The sequence below is a fragment of the Alligator sinensis genome, unplaced genomic scaffold, assembly GCF_000455745.1.
Source record: "Alligator sinensis unplaced genomic scaffold, ASM45574v1 scaffold628_2, whole genome shotgun sequence".
Taxonomy (NCBI): domain Eukaryota; kingdom Metazoa; phylum Chordata; order Crocodylia; family Alligatoridae; genus Alligator; species Alligator sinensis.
Window position 1 is genome coordinate 1018240 of NW_005841833.1, and position 24705 is coordinate 1042944.

At 53.0% G+C, this 24705-nt stretch overlaps 1 protein-coding gene across 25 annotated transcripts in view; it reads left to right on the forward strand.

Moving 5' to 3' along the window:
* The window catches only part of NCOR2 (nuclear receptor corepressor 2), a 276099-nt gene that overhangs the window by 97542 nt on the left and 153852 nt on the right, over window positions 1-24705 (forward strand). For all 25 annotated transcript variants that reach the window (XM_025197842.1, XM_025197845.1, XM_025197875.1 and 22 more), the window contains exon 6: window positions 5969-6082. In XM_025197842.1, the coding sequence (XP_025053627.1) occupies window positions 5969-6082 (114 nt within the window). The remainder of the gene's footprint in view (window positions 1-5968; window positions 6083-24705) is intronic.

The following is a 24705-nucleotide window of genomic DNA, read 5'->3' on the forward strand; positions in this document are numbered from 1 at the left end:
CCCCTACTTGCATTTTGCTCTAGAGAACCGGGGACTTCACCTTATATAGGACTGCGTTGCTAGCCGAGCAGCTGGCTTGACTGAGGACATACAAGCCAGGTCACGAGTGAAGCGTGACTGTAGAGCCTGGCTGGCCTTTTAGTGCAGGGTCGGTCTTTGGTTACACCGAGGAGGGATGCTAAAAAAAGGAAAGCCAGGACATCTCGGGAGCTGGAGGAAAGAGAGCTGCCCGAGCAGTTGAGGGGTTACTGCCCAGTCTCTGTGGGGGGCTGTAATGCCATAATTCAACTCCCACCCCCCAAAAAGGGCTGAGCACCCACCCAGTTGAAGCCCGTGGGAGCAGCATCTGCTCAGGGCACCTTTTAAAACAAAGCCGCCCTTCTCTCAAGAACAGCCTTTTGTTGCTGGCCTGTTTCATTCCTTCCGATGGGCTTTTGTTTCGTAAATCCTCCCATCGACGAAGAGAAGGTGAAAGTAGCTCCAAGTCTCCCCCTCCCCACTTCTGTCTCCTGCATCCGTGGTACCAAGGATGCTTATCTGTGCTGCATGCACTGTTAGGGATCTCCCTTGGCTTCCCCTGGCCGCTGCGGCCCCCAGATCCTTCGGGGAGGTTCTGTGCAAAATCAGCCAATTTTGCTGAAGTGCAAGAGAAAACGTGCGAAGGGAGGATGGAGGGGGGGAAGAGGGTTTCCGTCTGACACGCTCCGAGAACATTGTGTCCATCTGTGCCTCCGAGCCGTCTGCTTCTGCAGAACACGGGGGAGAGAAAACAATAAATACGCAACAGATACCGCCTCTCCTCCAGCGCCCGGCGGAGCGGAGGCAGGATTGTAGCGGCCGTAACATCCCGCTGCATTCCTCCTCTGTCCTTGGGAGACCTCCTAGAGAGGACGAAACGCGTGGATGCCAAAATAAATAGAATGACTTAAAAGAGGCAACAGTGTCTCCTTGGGAACTCCAGGACCGGCCGTGCGCTCGCCCGAGGAAGCAAAGCCCGTAGCAACTCGGGAGTCTTTCCCCCGGCGGTGGATTTCTTTGTCCAGCTGTCACCCACCGTGCCCACGCGCGGCTGCTTTCCCACGCGGGTGACATCTCTCCTGTGTTTCTGCCTCCCGCTCCTCCTTCGGACCAAGGGAGGATAATCTTCTCGTACTTATTCCTGGCAGCAGCTCCAGGAATCTGGGCCAGTAACAAAACCAAACCCGGAAATTTTCTGCTTTTTGCATCTCATCAAAGCTCTCCCGGATGCTTTCCCGGAGTCCAACACTGGCACCTGCTGGTGAAGGTGGAGCCAGGGGTTGCCCTTAGCACTGCCATGCCAGGGGGCAAGCCCTGCAGCCCTTCAGCCTATTTCCCATGTGCGTGCAAGCCCTTGTAACAGCAATTCTTTCCCCCTTCTGATTGACCGAGAGCATTGCTTTTTCTCAGTCTCTTTTTTTCCCTAGAAGGAGGAGTTTCTCAACTAGCATCCCTCTTTCTTTCCGCTTGCTAAATTCTCACGGCCCGATGCACACAGAGTAACCCTCGGGGATTTTGGCCAGCGGATTACGTGTGGACAGTCGGCTCCCCGAAATGCTGTCACTCTGTGCACGGGGGAGCAACCTCTCCATAGATTCGACTAGGTCATAAAAAGCCCAAGAAGCCAGGCATAGCCAAGGCTGCGGCAGGCCATCATTTGTGCACGCAGTCCTAGTGATCTCTCTTTACGGCCGCGCGCAGTCCCGGGTTAACGATGATTAATTCCCTGCTCAATTCTTGCGCTTGGGAAAGGGACGATGCCTCCACGTAGGACCGCGTTGCCCTCTGGATGCGAGGGAAGCTGATCCCTTCGCTCTGTCTGGCCCGGCCATAATTGCAGTAGGATTTTCCTCGTGGAAGAAGAGAGAAGTTGCAGGCGATGCTTGACGGGGGCTGGGGGAAGGGGCAGACGCATAATTGTCAAGACTCATCCTGGCTTTCCGGTTATAAAGGTCACAGTCCTGGCCTGCCTTTTGTGGCAGACCTTTAAGAAACCACCGTTGCTCTTGTCGGGGAACCTTGACCTACTTTGCCTTGCCATTTCCCGCAAAGTCCAAGGGCAGCTGTCGCTGGCTGGACCTGCTGGGGGTCGGCGTGTAATCTCAGCGAGCTCTGAACGGGTGCGCCTGGTCCACGCGCTGTTGGGCGCAGCCGCCCCTCGAATGACGGTACAGTATTACACCATGGAAAGTTAGAGACTAATTCTCCACCATATTTCAGCTATAATTAGATTGGGGGGGGGGGGGGGTTCCCCCCACTTTTCCTTTAATGAGCTGTTTTTAATGAGCCTGCACTTACAGGCAAACTTTCATTTCCTGATGTGCCATCAAATCCTCGGTCTTAAATCAATTAGAGCAGACTCAACCACTTTGCACAGTCTTTGTGGGTTACCAAATCACTTTAGCCTCGCTGCTGGCTTCTACCCAAATTGTCTCCCTGGTAGGTACGAGCTTTCTCATAATCTGCGGCTCTTTTGTTTCCAGTCCTTTGTGGCTGGGATTCGTGCGGAGGGCAGGGGCCATCCTTGCTCGTCTGAATAGAGCGTGCACATTTACTTGCGCTTAATAAAAGCAGCGCGGGGCCCTGGACTGAAACGCCTCGACCTTGGGGCACTTCTGATCCGGAGCAGGGCTGGGCTGCTTGAGCCCAGCTCTGTTTGAAAGAGGCTGTGATCGAACCAACCCCCAAAGCGCGCCATTAGTCCCCAGGAGGCGGGGGAGATGTTTCAGAAGAGGCCCTCAGCTTTCGGAAGCTCCTTTCGAGTCCGTAAATCCCAGCTGCGCTTCACTTCGTATATCTGCGCCAGAGGCGTTTCAGCTATCATTGCCCAGCCGCACGTAGGCATGGCCTTGGGCGATTAAATGACTTGTTTGGGGTTGCCAGGTGAAAGAATCAGGCTTGGAGTAGATGGAGACCTGAGTCACTGACTCGCTCTGCAGCCTTGGTCAAGTCACCTAGTTCTCAAACCGTCCGTTTTCTCTTGCCGTCAAAGGGGAGAGGGGAGAGGGTGATGCCCAGCGGAGCGTCATGGAACAAGTGAATGCGGTTGCACGCTGCCAGAGGTCTCATCCCTTTAAGCATGCGCTTCATTTGAAGCCTGTGAGTAATCCTGTTGTTGAAGCTGATGGGCCTGCTCCAATTCTTAAGTGCTTTGTTGGATCGGATCCTAAGTACAACGTGGGGCTGAGGCTGATCGCTGAAAAAGGCGGGAATAACACCCAAAAGCTAATAGTTGCCAGCCCTTTCCTCCGGCCCCAGGCACCGCTGCTTGCAGGGTGGAGCCCATACGCTCCCTCCCCGGGGAAGCAGGTCGCTGACTTCAGGCTGCATTTCCTCAAGCGGACCAGCCTAGGGAACGAAGCGTTCGGATTTTTCCGTTGCTTTGCTGCAGAATGCTTTTGCAGTTCCCGGCGGTGGAGACGGTCGGGATTCGGGAGATGCCAGAAGCAAGGAGGGGAGGAAAAGTCTCTTTGCAGCTTCCAGCCTCCTTCTCTGCTACTTCACTTCACCTGGCAAACCACACGGGCCTTGCGCGCTTTCCTTCTCAAACTGTAGCCTGGAAGATCTCCTTCTCATTTCTTCTTTCGTTTGTGTGAGTGTATTAAATGGGCTCAGCCATGCCTCCAGACTTTGCAGCAGCTGTGAGGGTGATTGTAACTCCGGGTGCAGAATGCATGTAAAATGCATTGCCTGGATATGGGGAATACTATAAAATGCCCCTTTAAAAATGAAGCTGTTGTAATTCACCCAGGCTTCTCGGGCCGTGGCAGATGCACTAACATTTGTAAAGGCACCTGCCTGTGGGTGTGTCCCCGTGTGTGCGCACACACGCATACACATACATGTACACACGGTGTCGCACCTATGCCGACCCATCGTGTAGCACTGGTTTCTACAGACACGGCACAGTTTGCTGGCTTGAAGGGGGTTTGCGTTATTGCAGCTCTGCCAGCGGCTGAAATCTGAGGGGAAACGAGGCTGGAGCTGCACGTTTGATAGTGCTCAGCGCTCCAGGTCAAGGTTGTTTTCAGCGACCGCATTGGTGACAGCATCGGGCCCCCTCCCTCCGCTGCGCTGTCACCCTCCCGCCTGTGTCCTCATCTCCCTTCCCTTTGCCTTGCCGATCTGGTCCCTTATTTATTTTTTTTTTCACACCTGACCTGACCTGACCCCTGTCCCTGGGTGAAACGTTTTGCAGCCAGCTCCACAGCAGATGTGCATCACGGCCACGCTGCTGGGAGCCCGCGGGCTGCCTGCAGAGTCCTGACAGTGCGGTCCCAGGGCTGCTCTGCCTTTCCCTGCACTCGGGGCAGGTTTGCCGTAGTCGCTGGGCTCCCCCCTCTCTCCGTGTCCCTGGAGGATTTGCCTCCAAGGCAGTAGCAGGGGTCTGTTCACTTTGCTGTCCGTCAGAGGAAAGAAAACCGTCTGGGAAGTGTTGTGCTGTTCTGGGCCTCCTGGCCAGTGGCCCAGGCAGCTGTTGGCAACCCAGAGCCGGGGCACTTCTGCTTTGCAGCCAAGGCGATGCTCTGACTCATCACCGAGGAAGCTGCAGATTGAAGCTGCCCACTCACCCTTTATATCCATGTCACAGAGCAGGGAGCTACACGCGGCTCCTGGCGCCCTGCGATCCCTCCCGGGAGCAGGGGTGTCTGGGCTGGAGGCTGCCCCAGTGGGTAGATGGGCACACATCAGCATGTTTCAGCCTTGGGCTGGTTGGCATTCAGTTGCCACCCATTTTTTATTAATTATTTTTAAGGCAGAAAATGGGACTTGAACTGTCACGGTAGGGAGGGCATTGGCACGTCCACACCCTGCTGGGCGCTGCTGCCCTCCAGGCCCTTCCTCTGAGCCAGCTCGATGCCGTGGGAATTGCATGCGGCGCTCGTGTTACAGGAGGTGTGTGGGGCCTTTCAAGCCAGGAGACGCGGCCCCAAGTTGGCGATGGTTTGCACCTGGCCACAGGTCTCTGGGCTCCTTAGTAGTAGGTAATCAATACAAGGGCTAAATAGGTAATAAATACAAGGTACAAGGTAATAAATACAAGAGTTAAATTGATCTCAGTAGCTTTGCTGTCCCCACCGTCCCTGGCCTCTGCCCTTTCTCCTCATTCCAGGACCTATGTCTGTCTCTCCACCTGCAGGAAGGGCTTCCCTATGGGATCCCTTACATTGACCCACCTCCTGCACTGAGTTTCGCCCTACGCCCTGCCCTGCCTCTCCCACGGTGGCTGCAGCTCACGCCCATGCAGCGCCGGTCAGGCTATTAATTGGTGAGCTGACACTTCTGCTTTCGTGCTGAACCCGGCTGTTCTGACTGCAACCACATCCTCCCCACCCGCCCAATTTCTGTCTCGTCCGCACATGGCATCCTATCTCGCACCGCTCTGTGGCTGGTGCTGTTACTCATCTGGGCAGCAGCCCACGCCATAGCTCTTGGAAGGCCTCTCAACCCCCCCGAAGAGCACAGTCATCCTGTAGCCCCGGCCCAGCGGCTTGCCGTCAACCAGGAGAATAGCAAAGAGAGCAGCTCATGACCGCTCGTGTGTGTTTCCTGGGGATTTTCAATTAACTCTTTTATTGTTTTGTTTGGTTGTTTTTAATTTGGGAGAGCTCTAGTTGGGATCTGCCAGGCCAAACCAAGACGGCCGCTTTCCCGCTGTTTTGTGGCCACAAAATACCAGCCTAGAAACTTCTAGGAAGGGTTGGATGAATTCATGGTATGTCGCTTCTCTCTCGGGGCTTTTAAGAGTTGTTCTGTGTCGGCCCCTTCAATTAGCTCCCTTGTCTTGCCGATGTCTCACAGGAAGTGGTTTACAGTTATGTTTTCTATATCAGTCATAGCTTTGGAGAGAGTCTCATCTGGCCTGAGTGTTTTCTTTTCATTTATTTTTAACCATTCACTCTTCTTCCTCCCCTCCCACCCCCTCTTTTTTCTTTTCAACCTTTCACAGCAACAGTTGGAGGAGGAAGCGGCCAAGCCGCCAGAGCCGGAGAAACCTATCTCGCCCCCACCAATCGAGTCCAAACACCGCAGCTTAGTGCAGATCATCTATGACGAGAACAGGGTAAGTCACTTGCTGTTCGGCTCTTGCTGACGTGACTGAGGCGCTGGGGGCAGCTGTGCCCTGGCGACCGGCTTTGTGCTTCACTCGCAGCCGTCGGGAAAAGACCTGCAGGGGCGAGGGTGAAGAACTGGATTTCTGTTTGCAGCCTGCAGGCGTGAAGGGCTTACCTGTTGCGTGAGCTCTTGTGCACATTGCAAGAGAGAGAAGGCTGGGGGACCCTTTCCGGAGCAGCCGGAGCACAGTTTTAGGTGCTGCACTATCACGTGGTTGAGGTGCTTGTTACCTGGGCAAGTGCTGCCTGGCACAGCCATGGGCAAGTGCTCCCTGGCACGGCCGTGGAGGCTGGATGTCCCCCATTTAGCCATGTGCAATCCACCGACAGACTCCACTCAACCCAGCGCTTTCCTGGTGTAAGTCTGGTCCTTGGACTTCACAGTACAGTGGGAGCACAGGATGTCGCTTCCTTTGAGGGCTAAGGGTCCGCTTGCCACTGGATCAGAGCGTCTATACAGGCAGTTACCGCAGAGCAGCAGATATGCTGTGGATCACTTCCATAGGTGGCGACACGTTCATGTGTTCATGCACTGGGGTTGAAAAGCAGCTTAAAAGCACCATGTTATCTATGCTTTGTGCTTCCTGTGGGGCCAGAGGCGTAAAAGCCTGAATAATGCAACCCACGCTGGATTTGTGGAGGTTTAGCATGGGCTGAAGTGTTGATAAGAGCTGTGCTGTAACCGCCAACACAGTGCAAGTCTGTCCCGACCGCTCATTCATTAAGCAGGGGCACTGACTGTAATAGAGGGCCAATGGAGACATGAATCTTGCTGGGTGCTTTGCACTGACATTAGAAAAATTGGGTCTTTTGGTAGATAATCGAGCACATTCATTTTCATTTGGGTGTTGGATTAAATGGATGATTTTGCATAAAAGGAAAGTTACTAGTTGCTAATTATTTTGAATTGCAAGTCCTTTGAATTCACTGAGAGCTGCAGAATTCCAGGTGCCTGACTTTTAAAGATTACATACCCTGGGCACTCCTCGGAGGCAATGCAATTACTTTGGCTGCTGCTATTATTCTTTTTCACTTCTGCAAAACTACCGGCATGCGTGTCATTTGGGGGAAATCAAAAAAAGACAGGGGCCAAGGTTTTTAAATACAGTAGTGTGAGGGCCCAGTTTGAGAGACTGTTAAAGACCCTGGGTTGCAGGGGCAGATGCTAAGCACACTGAAGGTCAGCCTGCTTGTAAGTCATCTCCAGTTCGTTAATGATCTCTGAGGATCTTGGCCCAAGTTGCTTGCACACTAGGTTAGACAACAGCAGGAGGTGGGAAGACAAGGAGAAGGACCATCCATCATCCTGTTGCTCAGAGGCGTAAACTTTTTTGTCTCTCTGCATGCATTGTTTGGAGACTTTTTTTAAAGCCCCTTTTTCAGGGAAGGAGTTGGTGGGTGAAGCGTAGCTGGAGAGCTCCGTGGGCTGACTCCTTGGGTTTGTGTCACAGCCTGATAGCTGGAGATGTGCTTCATTTGATCTTGAGATGATGGGCTAAAGATTTCAGAAGTGGGTACTGAAAGCAGTGGAGGGAATGTTGGAAGATGTCACATCTCCAAGGGGCCAGGTATCTTGTTCTGACGCTTAAGGCCATTTCTTCTGTGCATTTGCTGGTGCACAGCGGATGTTATTAAATGGAGTCGTAGGATTTTTGCAGCTGGAGGAGCAGGCAAAGGCAGAGCCAGTTCATCCAGGGGGTAGTGTCATCTCTTGGAAGAGTCCCAGGGCCCTGCGATATAAACAGCTGTGAAAGACCGGACGGCCCCTCCACTGTGCTTGGCGCTCCCGGGGTGCCCAAGCCACCCCGTGGATAGTGCCGAAAAGAATATGAAAGACGCTCGAGTTGAAAGCAAACGGCTATGAGGAATTCTGGAAGCAGCTGAGCACAGCAGGTTCAGTTTTTAATGTCTGCGGCTTCAGTTTATCCATGTTCTTGAATGCATTCCCAGTAATACAGCTAATGCTGGTTAACAGTCAAAACCTGGCTCTGGTTTTGCTGTTACGGTCACAATAGCACGTGTTTGCTCCGGGTGGGTGCTGACCAAAGGGAGGTCAAAGCTGACCCCAGATGACTAAGGGAGGAATGCACTGCTTCTTCTACGGATGGCTCTGTTGGTATAGGAAACATCAGGGCTGGGAAGGGAGATTCAGAACCGCAGTGCTGCCCCTCTTCTTCTTTTGGGGATCCCGTTCAGATTAACATGAAAGCTGGCTTCAACGAGCTGATCCCGGGATAGAGGTTTTGAATGAGACCATCGTCCCTTTTTTTGCTTAAAATAAACAGCAGACTAGTGGCGCGAATGGAGATCAGGCATTGGTGCTGCGGGGTGCGCAGTGTTGTCTCCACGGGAGAACGTGAATAGCTGCGGATCCAGTGGGACTTGCAATTTGGCACTTGAGTTTCTCCATTCGTGGGTCACGACCCAAAAGTGGGTTGCAGGAATATATGACAGGGTCACAAACGCACTTTAAAAATGGATTCTGCTGGGAAACGGTGGCTCTTCCCTTGCAGGCCGGCAGTATCCCAGCCTATGAGGGGCTGCTTGGGACCCCCCATACACCCACCCCGGGCCCCACACTGGGGAGCTGGGGAAAGGGGGCAGTGGGCCAGGACGGGCAATCGATGTTTACAAATGGGTCCTGGTACAAAAATCGTTGCGAACCACTGGTCTAGTACATGTGGACATGGGTTTGGACATAGCACGTCGCTGTTCAGCTGGACGAGGATCCCCAGATGCTACAGTCACCTGCGGGCAAGGCCTGTAATAGCAGCCGACTGTGTGCAGGTAACACAGGAGAAGGGCATGTCTGTCCTCTCCAGAGCTTGGTGTAATTACACTAGCACGAGAAACAGCATCCGTTCCCCTGGGCGTATTTGTTCATCTGCTCATGTCCTGAGATACAGAGAGACTCCCAGATTTGGCCACAAAGTCCTTTGTCAGAGAAAGGAGAAGCAACACCTACTTTCATTTGGTGTATTATGCGTCTGGCTCATTTGAGGAAGCATACAGGACTGGGAGAGCCCAAGGGCAGGCTGTTTCATGAAGGCTGAGCAAGTTGGGATGCTGTTTGGGATGAGAATGTGTCCCTGCATCATCAGACCGTGACATGCACCCCGTTTTTCCTGCTTCTCAATCCAGGCACAAGTATTGCGAGTGCTCGAATCCAGATAAAAGGAAATCAGAGTCCCGATTGCCTTTTCCTCTAGACCAGTCTGGCTACAACCTGGATACCCGGCACGTGGACAATATTGAATTTTAGCCGATTAAAAAAAAAAAAATTAAAAAAAAATGAAATCTTCATATTTTCCCCAAGCAGGAAGCAACTGTGACTGCCTGAAACTGGAGATCCTTCTCCTGCCTTGTTTCAAGGGAATTTGCATCATGACAGATCCTCACAGATGGCGAGAGGCTCCATACCAGCTATGAACGGACTGCCCGGAGGAGTTGACTCCTCTCTGAAATCCTATGAAATACGAACTTTCATTTCTACCCAGGAGAACTTCTTCAATCTTTCCCCCAATGCCCGATGAAGGGTGTTTGTGCCCAAAAGCTTGCAATTAAAGACTTTTTTTTTTTTTTTTTGCAAAAATCTTGTTGGTCTAATAAAAGAGATCCTCTCTTCTACGAGTCCCGATTGCCAAACCCAGATAGGTCTTCATGAACTGCGGCCTGCTCCTGGCCATGTATATGCTCTTCCTCCTCCATCCCTTTCCGAGCTATAGGGGCCACGCGATTATACGCCAAACAAATGAGATGTGGAAAGCTGTCCATGAGAGCGAGGAGGTTACGTAAGGACACAACGGCTCGCAGCTCTGGGAAATCAAGTTAGCCAGCCGTTCTGTGACCTACTTTCTTTCTGGCTATCCTCGTGGCTCTTCAGGGGTGAGCGGATTCTAATTTTAGCCCGCGGTTCATCAGGGAGTTGATATTTTTTCCCACCAGCACATCGGGTATGTTTGGGGGCTGGGATGTAGGTCGGATTTGTCTGCATCGGAGTTTTCCTTGGAGCCGAGGCTCTTCTTTGACGCTCACCTTTAAACGACTGTGCTGCTTTTCACTTCCCGTGACAGGCGTGTGGTTTGACTGGTTGGTTTCTGCGTCAGCTGGAATAGCGATGCTTGGAAAATCTGGCTCCCCTTCTAACTGCATGTCCGGGACGAGTTAATCAGCTTCCAGAAACAAAGGCCGGGCAGATTCTGCGGGAGAAGAGCCTAGAAAAGCACATGGTGACTTGATGCTAAGGGAGCGTCCTCGTTGGGCTGCACGTGCTTGCTTTTGGAGGAGGCTTTCAACGGTGTCCACAGCAGCTGGTGATGGCTGGGGAGAACTGGGCACTTGCCTCTGCTGTTCTTGGAAAACCTCTCCCTTGAGGGGGTGATGACCAGCGGTGCTTTGTCATTCCTGCACAAATTGGCCCTTGAAATTCCTCCTCCCACTGCTGCGTCTTCCTGCCTTTGTGTGCAAATACCACAACATGGGGTAATCATACTGTGAGGCTGGGAAATGTAGGCTGCAGCTGTTTCAGAAGAGTGCCGGAGGCGGGCGTAGCTTATGTGCTGCAGACCAAAGCAAGGGTACGCTAACTCCTGGCTGTCCAGTGGTGGGTCCCTGGGCTCCCACTCTGCAGCAGCCATGGGCCAGGCCACCCCCAGCCTCCCTTGGCTTCCGCTGCCAGACCTGGCCCCAGGAGGCAGGTGGGTGCAGCCTGCAGTGCAGGGTGAGCTGGGCACCTGTGTAGGGAGGGAGCCTGCAGGGCGCTGTGTCCCACAGGGCAGCGGGTAATGGGACCTACCCTGGCATGCACTAAATTGCCTCTGCTGCAACTTAGCGATCACTTAAATTCAAGAGTCGGAATGACTTTCTATCTCCCCTGAGGGCAGCAGGTGGGTGGCTGCTGCTTAATCCGACCCTTTAAGGCAGGTAGCCACGCAGAAGGAGGCCTCTGGGGTCTTAATTTGCCCACCTGGCTCATGTTGTTATATAAGGAAATCTTAGCCTCCCCTGCTGATCCCCATAGCTTTCTAAACACCCTTGACAAGAGCTTTTCCATTGCCTGGCACGGTCCAGTGCGTCGTGTTAACTGGTCACTGTGTCTTGCCTCTCTACCTGGCTGGTCGCTGGATCCCTGCCCCACGCCCTCCCTGCTCCCCCATCCTTTCCTCTAACTTTTCTGAAATATCCAGCAGCTTGGTTCAGCGCCCCTGATCTGCAATAACTCCAGCGTCAGGGCAGAGATCCAGGGCACCCGCTAATTGCACAAGGCTGTTAATGATTCCTTTGAGTGCGACTGGAAGTGCTTTGTTTCTAGCTGGCTTGTCTGAGCACCCGGGAGGACACCCGCTGGCTTGAGTCAGCAGTCCCGTCCCCGCCGTCCCAGCTGGTGCCTCGGGGGAGCGTACTAGCGACGCAAACCGCTGCAAGGTGACGTCCAGGCTGCCTTGCCCCGTGCACTTGGCTCCCCTGCAGATGCTGAGCCCAGACAGACCATTGGCACGTTAACACGAGCTCCAGCAAATCTCAGGTTGAGAGCCTGCCTGTAGCGTTTTTCACCCGTGGGAGGATTTTGCTGCAACAGGGAAGCTAGAACTTAATAGTTTCACATTCATATTTTGCTTTTCTCTCTCGTGGGGGGTGTAGCCTCTTCCTGGGGTCTCGAGCATATATTCACAACCTTTCAGCAGCGAGACATTGGCCGCTGTGGTCCCTCTGCTTTATCCGTGGCAGGTTTTAGGGTGTTATGTCTTGTGTGGTGTCAGCATTGACTGTATGGATTTGCAGAGAGGGTAGAGAACGGGTTTGCATAGGGTGGTTTGGATAGGGATGATCCTGCCTCGGGCAGGGGGTTGGACTTGATGACCTCCGGAGGTCCCTTCTAGCTCCACTTCTCTAACTGCCCCTTTGCGCTCGGTGCTGTACACGCAGGCACAAAGCAAAAGAAGGCTAAAATCCATGGAGGGGTCCTAAATCTGTTGGGTTTCTGGTGGGGGGCATTTCTCGTCAGGCCTGGCATGGTTCTCAGAAGGGGTGCCGGACCTTCGCTGCTGGTGCCCATGCCCCACCTTTCCTGCTTTGTGTGGAGACAGCGTTGTGACAAGCCGTGGTCCCAATCCCATGCCAGGTCCTGTGAGGCCCAGGGCACTGAAGGACTAGATCCCCCTGGCGGGGCCAGTCAGGGCCCAATCCTGCCTTCAGAGCTGCGAGTTGGGGTGGCGGGAGCGGGCCCGGAGACAGGCTGTCGAACCCCGGGAGATGCTGGGGCGAGTCCCTTCACCTCCGCCAGACCCGGCTCTGCGTGGGCAGCACAGCACTAAGGGAAAAGAGGAAGGAGGCAAGAAGACGGGATGAATCATCTCGGTGACATGCTTGGATTATCCGCAGCCCAGACATGACCCCCTTTCCTTTCCCCACCTGCTCACTGCACTCCTTGCGGCTCTCTCATCTCTCAGGACCTCCTCCTCCACGTGATGGCCCCCATAAGCTTCCCACTTTGCTCCACAAGCTTTTCACTAACCCCCACGCTCCTGTTTTCTCCTGGCTGCTTCTTTCTAGAGCCCCCCCACCGTACCGCTCACCCCCACGGCCCCTCTCGCATTGACTTTTCCTGCAGACCCCACAGTCCCGTCCTCCTTTTCCCCCCTCCTCGTTCTCGCCGTGCAGAGCTGCCTTCCCTGCAGCCCCAGACTGGCAGCAAGGACCAGATCCCGCCCGCCCCCGAGCTGCACAGGTCTAGCCGAGGGGCTGGGCTGTCTCCACTGCAAGCCGGCGTCTGCTCCAAGTGCCACAGCCGTCCCTCCAACCAAGCGTGTGTTGTTTTTTTTCCTTTTAAGCCTTGAGATCATAATTGCCCTCCCTTCCCCCTTCCCTCGCCTGCCTTCATCCCGCTCTGCATTTCCGAGTTCACATCAGGACACTCTCTGCAGCTCTGACACTCCGCGCCACCACGGTGTCGGGGAAGAGACTCAGCGCCGTGACTAACCGCAGTGCCCCCGGGGGCTGGCTCCGACCCGCCAGCCGGGCATGGGAGCGTGGGTGCTGCGGGGTGGCGCCAGGGCACACCCCCTCCTGGTGCTTGGCTGCCAGGCATTTGCAAAACTGCGTTTGATGCAATGCAGGCAGTGGAAGCAGGCAACACTGTTTGGCTCTGGGGACTGTGTCTAGAAATCAATAAGATTAAATTTTAATTCGTTTTCCGTCTCGGCGATGGTTCCTTCAAAAGGGCACGGCTATCTATCCACAAACGCAGCGTTCGGCTGCAGCGCTGAAATTCAAAGGAGTCTCTTTTTCCTTTTTTTTTTTTTTCCTTTTCCCTGGCCGTTGTGTCTGTGCGGCTTGTGTTCCCAGCTCTCCGCTTGCCGGCACGAAGCACGTTCTGCGTTCCCGCATCTCCCACAAACACGAGAATAAATAAACGCCCGCATTTAGCATTCCTCAGCCGACTCGAGCTGCCTTTTCCCCATTTCACCTTCTTTGTTGCTGCTGGCGTAGCCCGCTGGCTATTTACAGTCAGAGGGCACAATCCTGATTTCTCCCGGCTTGACGCTGAGACAGCTCAGACTTCAATAGACTCCCGATTGACGCCGGCGTGAGGTCAGACTCTGAGTGAAAAGCACATGGCAGATCAGTGGTTCTTAACTTCATTCGGCTCCAGGCGCCCCTTGGAAAATGCCAGCTCTTAGCTTTCGCTTGCTTTTTGACTACAGGAAAATAAGAGAGCAAGTCCTCTGCTGCGGAGAACTCGGAAAGACCACAACAGGGCAGAAGGTTTTTGATCCCGTGGATTTGTGCTTGAAATCTCTGGGTTTATCTTGTGAATCGTGTAGGTGTTTGCACACTGAACAGTGCTGCTCGTGCGCAACACGCGGCAGCACCCTTAAAAGGATCTCGCGGCATCCCGAATCGTCACAGCGCTGTGTTAAATAAACGCATCTCGGTAGATCCCCATTGATTATTCAGGTTGAAGGCTGTTTTCATTTCCAAATTACTCATCCTTCATGTTTTTTATCTCTGCACGTCTGGACAATAAAAAAATAAAAAAAAAAGGGGGTTTGGTTTTTGCTTCTCATGGCTAGTGTCTGTACTAGGGCAGTGGTGCAGGGTTTGCTGTTTTGACTTACAGTGGATCAAAGAAATGGGGAGATTTGCCTTATCGACACTTCAAGGTGTGGGTCAAGCGGCCTTTTGGCATCAGATATTGGTTACAAAAAAGACCAGCTTCAACCCTCTGGAGCCCCAGGGGCCTGGAAGCCTTTCACTTTTCCCATCAGAGGTTTAAAGCAAAATGGATTCTCCGCCCCAGCATACAGACAGGTTATTGCCCCTCTTGAAGGTGTGCATCTGGGTACCGTTTTGTGCAATTGGAGTGCCAGCCAGCCAGCCACAGAAACCTCCCTTGGTATGACTAGCAAAAGGCAAGGGCGAGAGAACAGAAATGAGTCGGGCAGTTAGGCTCTGCACAGGAAACGCTGGGTGGGTTATTAATGCTCTTCGCTGTCACGACCCATTTCCCCAGTTTTCTTCTTTTTCTTCATTTGTCATTTTGCAAACCGAAGTGATTTGGGCGCAGCACGGCCCGCCGAAGACAATACTGTACCTGCCAGGTGGAATTCCTGCATCCCTCTGATCGTGCCAGGCCTGCTCTAGCAAGGACATGGGTAGAAAAGGCCTGGGTGTTGGGTACCGCACTTGGGTTCCCTCCATCCTCATAGTCTACCCCAAGAGGGAGGGTCTGTCCGGAGGCCAGGATTGTCTGTGCTTGGGTTTGGCGCTTGAGGACATTCGTTTGGTCAAGATTTAGAGAGAAGGATGCCACCCCCAGAGCTGCCACTGCCGCTGCCCCTTCCCGCAGAGCTGGGCTCTCTTGCGGAGGCGGAAGGAGACCTGTCCCACCTGGCTGCGAGAGAGGATGACTTCCACCAACAGCCTGATCCCAGAGGGAGCGCACCGAGTATTGGAAGGGAATATGGACTTTCTCGATCCCTAGAAACGGGAACCTTCTCAAGGGGGCCACTGCTGCAAGGCCCCGGTCGTGGCTCAACAACTGTTTTGTCTCGGCTCAACAAGCAACACGGGCCAGAGAGGCCTTTCCCTTCGCTGCGTGGAGCTGTGCTGGTTTCTGTCGGGGGAGACCCGACTCCTTGTCGGAGGCTTTCAGGAGTCTGCATACCCGTCAGCAGCATAACTCCCGATTTTCACGGTCGTAAGCGGGATGCGTCCTGCTCCTCTCCGAAGCCCGTCTTGCTGCTTGGCTTGGCAGAATGAAATCCTAGTCGACCTGGCTGGGGCCGATGTTGGGTTTCCCAGCACCACCCCATCGGCTGCCTCTCGGAGAGGCCCCGATCCTGCATGGAAATGCTTTCGCCTTTCAGTCGCGGCCTGGCATTGAGGCTGCCTTGGAGGTGCTATAAATAATGCTTAGAGCGTGGGTCAGTGGTGGCGGCTGTGAGCTTTGTGGGATGATGGCTGGAGAAATTCCAGGGAAACGCCTTCTTCTAATTCCTGATCCACTTTCTCAAAATAGCTTTGCATTTCCTTATCTTCCCTTTTGGCTTCTTTTAAAAAAAAAAATTAAAAAAAATCCTCAAATTTGCCCATCCCTCGTGTGCGTGTCTGCCGTGCCGGGTTTGTGACCTCCACGGGATGACTAACGTGGCCCGTAAGTCGCTTTCCCGTCCGTCCCCCTCCTTCTCCCCATGCCTTTCCTGCATCAGGTTTCAGCGTCCTGAGAACAGGCAGATGGCTCTGGGTTGAGCTTCCCACTGAAAACCCTTGTTGTAAATATGTCTAGAGCTGCGTGGAGATGGTCATGGCTGTCGTGGGGTTGTATTTGTGGAGTTGGTTTTGTTTTAGGGAACGTTTGAAGGGGCACAATCCTAGTACCCGCAGTGTGTCCCATTCGGTGGAGAACGGGTGAGAAACACAGAGCTGATTTGGCGTTTCTCAGCCAGTGCCCAGGAGGAAGCAGCGGGGAGATGGTTGTCCCTGAAGTGGGCTGCTGTCAAGAGCTTAGGCAAGACCACCGTTGTTAGTCCCCGAAAAGGGTGTAGGGGTCCCTGGGACAGGTGCTGGGGGCCTCAGTCCACCGTGGGCCACAGGCTGGCCGCGGGCAGGGGATGCTTTGGAGCTAGGGCTGCAGTAGTGGCCAGCTCCCGATGACAGGACCTCTGTGCTGTACCCTCGCTCCTTTAGAGCTCGTTAAAGTCGAGTGGGGGGAGTTTATTAGTGGGCTGGAGAGCGAGTGAGGGTGGGGGAAGAGCCTGGGAAGAGAGCATCAGTACCGGCAAGTCATCGTTCTGGGCCCAGAAGCTTTGACGGAGTCCGGGCCTTTTCTGCCTTCGCCACCCCCAGCCGTTCTTGGGCGCGTCCCTGGCAGCGGCTGCTGGAAAGCAGGGCCAGGCCCAGCAGCACATCTGTTCATCAGCACGGAGCCAAAAGGAGCGATGGGGGAGGTACGAGACGGAGTTAGAAGTGAGTCAACCCCTCAGGGCTCTCGGGCCGATGGGCGCTGACGCTAGCTCCCAGCGCCGGAAAGGAAACCGCTTGCCGCGTGAAGCGTAGCTCAGCCACCTCCTGGCACCCTGCTGTCTGCAGCGCGCCTCGTGCCCACCCTGAGCGCTGGGCCGCGGGTCGGGGAACGTGAATTCTGTCCCCCAAATCCATCGCTGTCATCCAAAGCCTTTTTGCACCTCGGATCAGCCTCCCGACCCGTGTCTGTCTTGCACTGGGAGCTTGGGGCACAGCCTCTGTCCTTGCTGTATTCTTGCTCTCGCGCTCGGCTTTGCTTGTGGGTTCGACTGATGCAAATCAATACGAACAGTTTTCACCCGGATCCTGGACCTGCCCACCGAGAGCCGTAGCGGCTTGCCTGTCTGAGTGTCGGGTTGTGTCTGAAAGGGGCACCGAGGAGGAGGCTTCTTGCCCCTAGCAAGCGACTGAGCTCTGCTCGCCTTACGTTGCCATTGAATCCAGAGTCGCACCCATCCAGATGAGTGGTCTTAGTGGGAGTCCAGCCCCAAGCTTTCATTGCTCTCAGTCTGAGCACAGATACTTCAACTGTCCTGAATTTGGAAAAAGGGGTCATTCGCTGCTTGTTCTGGAAGGGCGGTGGGACTGTAAAGCCCAAAAGGGGTTTTCATGCATCATGCCAGAAATAGCAGCTAGATGTGCTTCCTAACGCATTGGTGATGGAGCAGCAAGCCATTTCCTTTTCATTGAATCACAGATATTCTGGACCTGGAGGAACTGATGACTCGGGGGTGGCTCACTGGGCAGGAGAGACACCCAGAGGTTTCTGTGGTTGCTTGCTAAGGGTGGATGAAATGCATAAAAAATCTCCCATTGACTTCAAGGAAATGTAGACCGGAGCCCAGAGCAACCAAGTCCGTTCCCCATCTCATGCCCATGGAAGGGCGACGGAGACGCTGCCTTTCCCCTGCAGCGATCCCACGGATGTGAAAGGGGCTGAAAACCCACGTGCCCAATCCTCGATCGCTCGCACCGCAGCCTGGCGCTCTGTCTCAGAGCCTGGTCTCTTGGAGCCATTTATCTGCCCTTCTCCCAATAATCTTAGTGCCGCGGGAGCCTCCTCCCGTCCTGACCACCCGGCTCTTTCCTCCCTCGGCGTGGCCTTGAGGTCGACTCGTTATGATTTTGTTATGATCGGAGACATGCGACAAGGAACGCCAGCAAGTACAGTAAGTGTCAAATGTTAATCGGGGCTCTTGCTTGCGGGAGGCATTTCTGCGTGTGTGCACAGAGAAACGATGTTCTCCGAAGAGCTTTCTTTCCCTGTCTTTCATTCTGGAAATAGGCAGATTGCAGTCAGTTTAATGCAAGAAAAAGTACATCGTTCCAGTCGTGCTTTTCCCTGCAGTGATTTGCCTCCGGTCATCTCATTAAGTTGTCTAAATGTGGCAGCTGAACACATTAAGCTTTTTCTCTGAGTTAATCACATCATGAGCACAGGCCGGCAGCATCATCAACATGTATACGTGGCACCTGGTTATACCAGAATATCTTGCTTGTGAGCGCCGGCACCCACTCATTGACCTCTGCTGGGAAAGCCTTTCTCTGGCTTTGTGGCCAAAATCTCGTCCCTGCCGTTGACTGGTGTGACCACTTTGTACCAACGTGCATCGGAGCGAAGGCTTTTTTTAAGCCGTTAGGTGGTGCTTAATGAGAAATTATTACAGGCATAAGCACAGCTAGCTGAAGTCACTTTTGCAAGGAGCACTGGTTGGTCTTCAAAGCACCTGCCGTGGTTTGCCGTGACTCTTTTTCTGGAAATCCTACCCCTTGTTTTTAAATGTTCATAACACTTTAACCCTACCGCATTGATATTCTCCAAGCTCATCCTGTTCTAGCAATTTCCCAGAGACCTAAAAATCAATACCCAATTGAAATTTCTGGGCTTGTTAGGGTTATGAACTTTTAAAATGGGTCGATCGTGCCATGGGTTTATTGCACCCATATGAATGAAGGGATGAAATACCGCTATCGGTTAGCCTACAAAAGTAACACGCATGATGCTTTGTCGGACTGGTGCCTAAGACCGATTATGTGTAGTTATCCACTGGCTCTGGCAGCACCTCGTGCCTTCATTGATTCGTTTGTGGTAGTTACAGAACTGAGATGCTTTTCAATTCCGTTTTTCCTCTTTTGGCAGAAGGAAAGAAATCTGAGTAAATACAAAAACTTTCTTTAAGTGATAGCTTAGGGAATGAACTAGTTTAAGGTTCACTCTTGCATGCGTATATTATGATGGTTTTTTAAATCATCGAGTGATCCCATAGACTCTCTTAAGTAATATTATGATTGTCTAATTTCTGGAAATGTTGATATATATATATTTTAAAATAATCCACTATCGTGCGATTGGTCACTTATTTTAAGGTAAGCCGCTCCTTACGAAAACGTATGCATTTCTGATTTAGTTAGTCTAGAAAGTGCAAATGACCTCGGCCTTCTGCTTGACTTCAGACTAACGTGGCTATCTCTGAGTAGCGGCCCCAGTTCAAGTGGTCCATACACCTTTAGCCTTCACGTTTCTTCACTCGAATGCTTATTGCATGAGCTTAGCATTGCAGCAATGTATTTTTTTTTTCTTTATATGACCTGATGTTCCACGGTGATGGTGAAACATGGGAAGGACTCCTATAATTTCATAATGAGATGATCTCTTTGATTTCCTATGCCAAGATCTCTGTTCCATGGAGCCGTGGTGGCATCGTGCCGGCTACGGGAGAGCGTGTTGTCCCTCCTTTCAGGAATCTGGCAGGAAATCTCCGTTACAATGCATTGTTTCCTAACGGAAAGGATCTTGCATGGAAAAGGCAGGTTTTGGCGGATGTTTCTTTTTATGAGACGGGATAAATGTATTTCTTATCGGGCCGGCCGTATGTTACTTCCCTTTAATCGAGGCTTGGACTGACGATCACGTCTCCATTTGCAGCGAGGTTCCCAAATGACAGTGCAGACCGTTTGCTGCTGATCACCTGGTGCTGATTCCTCCTGGTTTTCAGCTGCCCAGCTGGCAATTAAAAGGGTGAAAAGCACAAATTCACTTTATAAGGCTAATTGGCCTGTGGTTGCCACAGGGATGGCAGGAGGTCACCTGAGGAAGAAGTCTGCAATTGCACGAATCGGAGCAACTTCCTTCGGGTCATTTGTGTTGCAGATGGGATCCTTGCTGTTTTATATATAGCGGTGTTTCTCAACCTTTTAAGTAGCAAGTACCCGCTAACTTCTGAAAATTTTAATAAGTACCCCAACACTCAGTTTTCCAGGGGATTTTATAGTTACAGACTAATGCGTGCCGTATGTTGGAGGAAGGGCTGCGTATATAAGGCCGTGATACGACAGGTGTCTGATCTGGGGTGGGTAGGGTTGCCACCTTTTACACCAGGGGTGCACAACTCAAGTAGGTACCTGGGCTAGAGGTGATGTTGGCCAAAGCTAGGAGAACTGAACTCAGTGCTACGCAAAGCACGGCACGCCAGATTATTACTGGGGAATTTAATTTTTTTAATTGGACCACATTTTTTGCCATAGTTTTGAGATGAAGAGAAGGTGAGAGAGAGAGGAAAAGAGGGCAAGAGAGTGTTGGGGTACCCGCGTGCCCCTTGCCTGTGTCTCGTGTACCCCCAGGGGCACGCGTGCCACAGGTTGAGAAACTGTTATGGACAGTGGAGATCCTGGATAGTTGTCTGAACTTTCTCTCCCAGAGAGATGAGTTCCCTGCCAGTGACCCATTTTCATCAGCTTGCAAGAAAAGGGGTCCGCGGGGCTCAAGCAAGTGACAGTAACATTTCCTCTGATTATTAATTCATTAGTAGTGTATCCTTCAGCTTGATGGACTGGCTTGCGTGATTAGTTATCTACTTATATGACTCCGTTACCAGAGCACAAGTCCTTTGGCAAACGGGATGGAGTTTGTGCTGCCTCCCGTTGCGGCCGATTGGGCGTGCGTCTCGGAAAAATGAAAAGAAAGAAGGAAAAGTTGAGCGTGCTGAGAGGGCTCGACAGAAGCACATCGCTCAAGCACCGGTACAGTTGCAGTGCATGGGAACTATGGCTTTGACTTTTGGACCAAAAGAAGGCTCAGTCCTCCAGAAACACTTCCGTCGCGTCGTTCCGTCGTCAGCCATTGCATTTCCCAGCCGTGGCTCAAGCTGCGCTGCAGCAACTTTGCATGTATCCAAGGAGCAAGCAGATGCTTAACATTGATGTGCTTTTGCAGAGGTTTCAACCCGGCTCCCACTTACTGTGCATTTAGTCTCCTGTGCGTCTCTCCATTGCTGGTTTGCTCACGTAGTGAATTGTACCGTGCCAGCGAGAGCTAGACTGATGTGGGGCTGCCACAGCGTGCCTTGGTAAGGACTGAAAGGGTAAGGACTGTAGGTAATACAGCGAGTAACCACTGGGTGGCTTCCGTGTCTGCATAACGTTTTTCCAACGCTGTCCTGGGTTGTCTTGCAAAGCTGTGACGGAAAGGTTGTTTGCGGTCACTTAGCATGCAGTCCTGCTTTGCCCAGGTTCCCTGCTCTGCCCATGTAGCCCAATGCATGTGAACTACCCAAGAAGGAGATGCTAGGGAGTAGTGCAGAGGAAGCCTAGGGATGGCGCTGCCCTGAGATGAGAAGTCCCGGTCAGCCGGTCTCCTCTTGCATTGGGGTCACGTGGTCCTTGGTGGGGTGCAGGGTGAAGTAAGGACCTCCACTTAGCATGGTCCTGGATTGACAGATGTGGTATCCACCTAGGAGGACCTTGAAGGAAGCCCGGTGGCTCTCTCAGCTAATTTTGGGCGTTACTGATTCCCAGGCACCTCTGTGCCTGTAGCAGACAGCTGTGGTCTGCAATATGGTTCATCTTCAGGGTCAAACCGAGAAGGAGCAAGTCAAAAATCCAGCCCAGCCTTGGTCCACCTGGGCTTGTCGTGGCATTGGGAGCATCGGTCTCTCCGAGCCGCTGGCCTCACCCCCGCCTTTCGCCCCTTCATTTTGAGTTCACCGACTCCCTCTCCATTTTTGCCCCGATTTCAAACGGTCTTTTACGCTGGGCTGATGGCACCAAAAGAAAGTGTCCCAAAGCACTGGTCATTTTTACAACACGGTTCTTTTAGCTCTTTGCTGGAGCCCTGTTTCTTGCTGTTTACGAACCAGCCTTTCTCCTTTATAGCCTGGATCCTTCTTCTGGGGGCCTGTTGGCAAATTGAAGTCTCCTGCTTATGAACTCAGCCCTCCACCCTCACGGACTGGATTGTATTGATTCAGGCGTATTGGTGGCACCACTGGGGACTGGAAGGGCTCAAAAATAGGAGATGAAACTTTGGATAATGAGGAAAAGTGGTGAATTAAAAATGCAGAGAAGAAGTGGTAGCTGAGCATTGTCAGGCTGGACAGATGATTCTTTTTGGAGACTGATGTTCATGGTTTATCTGTGGGCAGCAGCAGTACAGTCTTCCCCACCCTGGACCCACCACCGAGATTCCTCCAGAGCTGGGCAGACCCGATGTAGGGAAGGCTCCTTTGCTCCTTGGCCAATTGGAGGTTTTTTTCCCTGCAATAGTGGTTCTTTCAGTGATCTTGGAGGCCTGTCCCCAAAGAATGAGCCTGCAGTAACAACTCCATTCCCACTGACTGCTGAACAGGCAAGGAGGAGTGAGACTGCTGGCAAGACACTCTGGAAAGCCTGAAGTTTTCTTCATCTGGCCGTGATCCTTCTTCCAACTCATCTTGACTGGTGGCAGAGTGCGTGACCAGCAACATCATCCCAGTACGTGCTAGCCTTTAGGTGGTTGCTCCGCTCCATGTACTCTGCTGGCGACAGGTCCACGAGACAGGCTTCATTTTACAAGAAAACTCATGACGGCTATTGGGGAAATAGCTCAGATGCAAGCCCAGGGCCAGACTAGTATCTGTCACTGTGGTCCTTTGCAATTCAGCTGCAAATAGGTGGGTTGGGGACTCCAAAGATAGTTAGAAGGCACCAGGCCTGATTCTTATCTTCTTTCCATCCTTTCTATAATGCCAGTAAGGGGCATTTGAACCAGTGTGAAGGGCGGGGAGGTCATCCTTGTGCTAGTGTGTGTGACCGGAAATTGCGAGGGCAGAGTTTGAGCTTGCTGTAAAATGCAAGGTGCCAAATTCCTCCTCCTCCTCCTTCCCCCTCCACCCACCTATTAGTTGCTTCCTCTGTGCGCAGCAAGGTGGGTCCTAGATTGGTGGAGTTCATCCCTCCCGGAGTCGTGTTTGTCCAGTGGAACAGGAATGGGCGTGCCGAGTGCATGCTTCATGGGGATCTTTCAGGGGAGGCCGGCTGCGAGGCTGTTGCTGGCTGACCTGGCAGGTTGCAGTCAGCCCACGGGCTGCCTGGCTAGAAGACGTCTCCTGCCTGGCAGCCTGTTGCATAGGCAGGAGCTCCTGAGTGTTGAGACCTGTATCCTTGGGTGTGGAGATGACACGTATTTAAACCTGAGCCTTGGCTAGTCTGTGAACACAGGGAGGAGTCTGGGAGAGATCAGGCCTCTATTAGCATGCTGCCGGGAGTAGGACTTGGGGCTGTGGGGGCGTGTGCTAGTTTGGGTACCAGGAAGCTTGAGCTGTCTCTCTCTCCTGTCATTTGGGCCCCTGCCAAATGCAGGTAAAGGTGCGATGGGATCCAATGCGCAATGCACACAGTTGTATTTCCTGCTGTATCACGTAAGCACGGCAGCGGGCGTGATTGTAGGATCAGGGGTCAGATCCCGTCACACCTTATTGCTCGTGTGAGCCCGGGTCAGCGTGGTGCACCCCTGCAGCTGGGAGCCCCATCGGATGGCAAGACCCCCAGCCACAGGGGCACACCTGGCCATACGTTCAGCTAATGGTGTGAGAGAGACCAGCCACAAAGTTGTTACACATTTTCTGTGGAACAACTTTGTGGCTTATTCCACATTTCAGCACACCATTAATTGAATGAACATGTGGCCGGGCCACATCTTAAGATGCAGTTAACTGGTTAATGAAGTGTTAAGTGCAGTGTGTGGCAAGGGGCCTTGGCCTCTGGGTTGAGTTCAGTGTTTCCCCATCTGGAAAATATAATGGTGCTGTGACCTCCTTTGTGAAGCACCTGGGGATATGCTGACGGAAAGTGGTAGGTGAGCGCTGGGCGGAGAGAGCATCACGGGTGCATCATCCTCATCGTCACCCCTCTTCCTGCCCTGCACAGCCGGCGAAGGCTCACAGGGGCTGGGCTCTCCTGGCAGTGATCCCTGCGGGGTTACGCCCGAATTGCAACACCCCGCCTTGGCTGCCATGCCACCGAAGGGTCAGGAGCGCAGCCTGCTGCGTGGGTCAGGTGAGCTGCCCCGAGTGACTTGGCAGCCCAGCTGGGGTGTTGGTGAGTGCTGGCTCCAACACGCAGTTCTGATCCTGGGGCCAAACATGCGGAGCTGATCGCGTGCGACTGAGATGGTGCGTGCGTGTGCTGAGCCTGCAGCGGGGGGAGCAATGAATGGGGCATATGCCACAGGACCATAATCGGGAGCTTTTTCTTTCCAGGGGAGCATCTAGTCAGGAGGAGCCGTCAGCCCGACTTGTGGGGGGTAGCGATGCAACCCCTCGCCAAGCCCTGCTAATACACCCAGGCGGGAGTGTGAGAGGGGCAGCACGGGGCCCAGATCAGACCCTTGAATCTGAGCACCTCAAAGGGAGAATCCCCATCCAAATCCCTCCATGTGATGAATGGGACTCACAGGCCTCTAGCCCCCCCATGCTGGGAAGTGCTCGCGATCCACATCCCAAGCCAGTAGCCCCAGCCCGTCTCCGGTGCTTAGCAGGTTAAAGTTATGAGCAGGCTTCAAGAAGGATTTATTTTTTCCCCCACTCCACCGCGCTCAGACCCCGTGAAAGCTCCTTGCTGTCTGCACTAAACTCTCTTATCTTATCCTCTCCCTTCCCTCTGGATGAAACCTCACCTCCACCTCCTTCTGCTTTATTTGACCAGCGCCGTCTAAACCCAAGCAGCGTGCAGCGACCGGGCTTGATCGGGCCGTTAGCACCACTAATTGGAAAGCCCGGCTTTGCGGGAAGAG